Source organism: Bactrocera latifrons, unplaced genomic scaffold (assembly GCF_001853355.1).
Source record: "Bactrocera latifrons isolate USDA-ARS-PBARC rearing strain unplaced genomic scaffold, ASM185335v1 scaffold_136, whole genome shotgun sequence".
Classification (NCBI taxonomy): domain Eukaryota; kingdom Metazoa; phylum Arthropoda; class Insecta; order Diptera; family Tephritidae; genus Bactrocera; species Bactrocera latifrons.
The window spans coordinates 175,776-179,675 of record NW_017534808.1 but is presented as its reverse complement, the minus strand read 5'-3'; the positions used below and the strand labels follow the sequence as shown (position 1 = coordinate 179,675).

General features: G+C 36.0%; 1 protein-coding gene across 2 annotated transcripts in view; it reads left to right on the top strand.

The window, feature by feature from the left end:
* Positions 1 to 3,650, top strand: part of LOC108965192 (sorting nexin-25) — a 7,091-nt gene extending 3,441 nt beyond the window's left edge. The window contains exons 7-14 of one of the 2 annotated variants that reach the window (XM_018927422.1): positions 51 to 208; positions 278 to 1,006; positions 1,487 to 1,663; positions 1,724 to 1,861; positions 1,929 to 2,326; positions 2,562 to 2,844; positions 2,907 to 3,006; positions 3,154 to 3,650. In XM_018927422.1, the coding sequence (XP_018782967.1) occupies positions 51 to 208; positions 278 to 1,006; positions 1,487 to 1,663; positions 1,724 to 1,861; positions 1,929 to 2,326; positions 2,562 to 2,844; positions 2,907 to 3,006; positions 3,154 to 3,341 (2,171 nt within the window). In that variant the 3' untranslated portion in view covers positions 3,342 to 3,650. Of the gene's footprint in view, positions 1 to 50; positions 209 to 277; positions 1,007 to 1,486; positions 1,664 to 1,723; positions 1,862 to 1,928; positions 2,327 to 2,561; positions 2,845 to 2,906; positions 3,097 to 3,153 lie in introns of both variants that reach the window. The other variant, XM_018927423.1, reaches the window with a different exon arrangement.
* Positions 3,651 to 3,900: the final 250 nt, after the last annotated feature.

Below are 3,900 nucleotides of genomic sequence, written 5' to 3'. Positions count from 1 at the left end.
ATAATTTATTTTTTTAATAATTTACTTTTTTATACTCAACTTATTTTTAGGGCTTGATCCCGACACCGACGATCACAGTCTGTCGAAATCGGAAATGAATGCCGCTGTGCGTTTGAAACGTTATGTGCAGCAGCTGACATTTGCCAAAGCGCAGTGTGAGAAAAATTTGTCCAAGTACGGTTGGAACGGCAACTATACCAGTGATGTGGTAAAATAATGATTAACTATTTTATTACCACCTCACAAACTAATTAATATAATTATTTAACTATTCTAGGACTTGTCACTCATTGAAGTCTTAAGCACCGCTGTTGGTCGCCGTTACTTAACCCTATTTTTGGAACCGCTAAAGGCCAGTGCACTAGTTGGTTTTTACTTGGCCGTAGAGGAATTGAAACATTCGCACAAATCTGCTTGGCATCAATTGGGTACGGAAATTTTCTACACTTACATACGCGTGCCAAAGCCCGAAATCCAGATAGACAAACATGAACGCAAACTTATCGAAACATTTCTGCTCGGCGACACGGGTCCCGATATATTTTATGACATACAAAAGAATATCTTAAAAAGCTTAGAAGAAAAGTATTACGCCTCATTTGTGCTGAGCGAACAATATCGGCAACTGCGTGAGGCGCTCAACTCGGATGATTTTAAAGATCCCACCTTATTGCTGCGTACAATCAACGGTAGCGATGCTGTAGCGGACGAGTCAAATACTGCGCTTGAGGGTGCAGACGGTGCTAATACAACATTGGATGTGGCAGCGCACACGTCGTATGCACGTCGTAAGCTCGAACAGCTGCAGGAGCGCATAGACAAGAAGAGTCAAGCTTTGGATGCGCTGAAATGTTCGGTGAAGCCTGAGTCCAAAGTGTTGCAGATATTAGAGAAGGAGATGGAGTGGTTGAAAAATGAAAAACGACAAACGGAGACGCATCTGAAGCGGACGGATGCATGGACTGAGCATTTGGGCAAGTGGAAGGCGACGCTGCAAAGCGTGGAGGTATGCGGGCTTTAAATAAACGCTTTCGTTATTTTTTTTTTACTAAATATGTGTTAAAAAAATTTATTATTGAAGAAAATTATAACTTTTATATAATTTTTTAATGAAAACGTTTATAATACTTTATATATTTTTTTAAATCTGTTTTTCAAAACTTTTTAAAGCATTTCTTAAATCTTGTTTTATATAATTTTTTATACATATATTCTTTTATATATTTTTTTTTTATTTAGTTTTTAAATATTATTTTCTTTCTTTGAAATTTTTTAAGGTTTTCCTATATTTTAAATTAACTACTTAATATATTTTTTAAAAGAATTATTAAAACTATAAAATTTCAATTTTAACTTAGTTTTTAATGTTTTTTTCTTTATATATTTTTCATAATTTTTATTTTTATTTTTTTTAGTTTTTTTTTAGTTTTTTTGTTCATTTGTTTGTTACTAATTTCCAATGTGTGCAACAACGTCTATATTCTAGATTTCTGACGAGAAAGAGTCTTTGCAATTCATGATACTAGTGCATGTTGATGAGGACATCAATATGCCGCGCTCAGCCGAAAACAGCAACAGTTCAGGTAAAGCTGGTGGTCTGTATGCCCGCCCAGGGGCGATATCCAGTGGTTGGGTCGTGATGCGTTCATTAAATCAAGTGCATGTGAGTAGCAGGAAGAGGCCATCGATATTTATACTTGAATCCTCAATATTTTCATTTTAGGAGTTACAACGCAAGCTTCGGCATGTAAATTCAAATATTAAATCGCTCGATCTGCCAACGAACTTCAAATTTTTCTTTCTGAAAAATGATCGCCAGGCGCTCGAAAAGGCTAAAGGACAAATACAGAAATTTTTAAATGTAAATACAATTACCATTGTTGTTGTTGCAAAATTAATTATTTAATTTTTTTCTTTTGAAATATCAGTTCATACTGGAGGATGATCATTTAAATGGCAGCGAAGCTATATACAGCTTTCTCAGCCCCAGTTCGGAACATCTCAAACAGACGTTGCCCTCCCCGAAGAAATCGAAATTCTCATTATCCACTTTGTTCAAGAGTGACGCTGCGAAAGCCGGCGAATTAAGCAAGGCGAATGATCCCTTTTGGGGTTTACATCGTGATGATGAGGATATTTCCACTTATCTGGAGGGGGATCCCAGTGTGGACACAAAGCTTTTAGCTGATTTAGATAGCAAAGACTCCATAGCGGAACCAATGTATGCTTTACTGGGCGAAATTTTCGATATGGGTGGTGTTTTCAAATGGTTGCGCAAGAGTTTGATATCCTTTGTGCAGATCACGTATGGCCGAACAATAAATAGGTAAGAAAATAAATGTGAAAAAATATTATACGAAAAAAAAAAACTATAAAATCCTTCACAAGCGATCGCTTTCTAAGACACATACATCTATGTAGTAGTATCCGATCTGAACAATTGCTTCAGAGATTTTGTTGTTGCTTTGGAGAAATAATTCATGTAAAATGTCGTGAAGATATTTTGCCAAATAAACAAGTTGTCCTTACCAGAATTTGATTTTGTTCGACTTTTCTTCCAGACAAATTCGCGAGTCGGTGGCCTATTTGTTTGAGGAATCGATGCTGCACTATTACTTCTCCGCCATATTAAAATCCTTTTGGCCCGGCGGCGTGCTGGCCTCTTCGTATCCCGTACGTTCGGACGACATCAAGGAAATGACACGCAACGCTGCCAAGGACTTGCTAATGGATCATATACCTGAGGTGCTGTGCAATCTAGTGGGCGCACAAACTGCTAAACATGGTGTGCTGAAAGTATTTGAAGCGATGCAAAATCCTACATACAACAAACAACTCTTTTATGTGAGTCCAAATGCAATTTTTCCTTTTGTTCGTGTAACATTTTCCACTCCACTCATCTGCAGGAACTGCTTGAAATTCTTATGATCGAATTTTTCCCCGAGATACGTCAGCTAAAACTGCCGGGTGCGAAATCGGCCGCACACAACACAACGGCGTCAGCGGGTTCAACCAACTACAGTCATGCCGCTACTACTTTGATTACATCGACAACAACAACAGCAGTTGCGGCGGCTGCAGCAGGCAGTGGTGGCAGTAGTAATAACAATCAACCTGTCTCTTATACACATCTAGATGTGTATAAGAGACAGGGTTCAACCAACTACAGTCATGCCGCTACTACTTTGATTACATCGACAACAACAACAGCAGTTGCGGCGGCTGCAGCAGGCAGTGGTGGCAGTAGTAATAACAATCAACTGCACACAACATACCAACAACCATACGAAAAGCCACAACCTTTGCAATTTCAACAACATCACTTCGCCAATGGTAAATAGTGTTTGTAAGCAAAAGCGAAGCAACAAAGTAGTAAATGAAAAAACAATTTTACAACCAAATTATACAACATTACTTCTAAGGGCATTATATAAATGCAATATATATGTATGTATGTATAAACTAAGTGACCATATATGGCTTTAAACTTTTAGGTGGTAATATATTAAGAAAATGTGATTATTCAAAGCGCTTTGCTCCTTTTTACTGCATCTACACTCATTTATGTTAAAACCCGTTATTAATTCTCTTATACATACATATATGTATGTATGTCTTTATAAACTAACGTTTTTTTTAGCGATAATTAATTTATATTAAGTATGACAATTTTCTATGCGAAGATATTATTTTTGATTTTTAACTGTAAATGTGACGATTTTTTTTTTCAAGTTTTAAACTAGTTTTGTGTATATTATTTTTAAATTTCTTTGTTAAAATTTTTTTTTTATTTTGTTTTCACTCCTATTTATTTATCCAATACAGGGTTGCACATTTTTTAATTAAAAAAACTTGAATTTAATGTTAAATTTTCAATTTGGTATTAAAAATTTAAAGGTA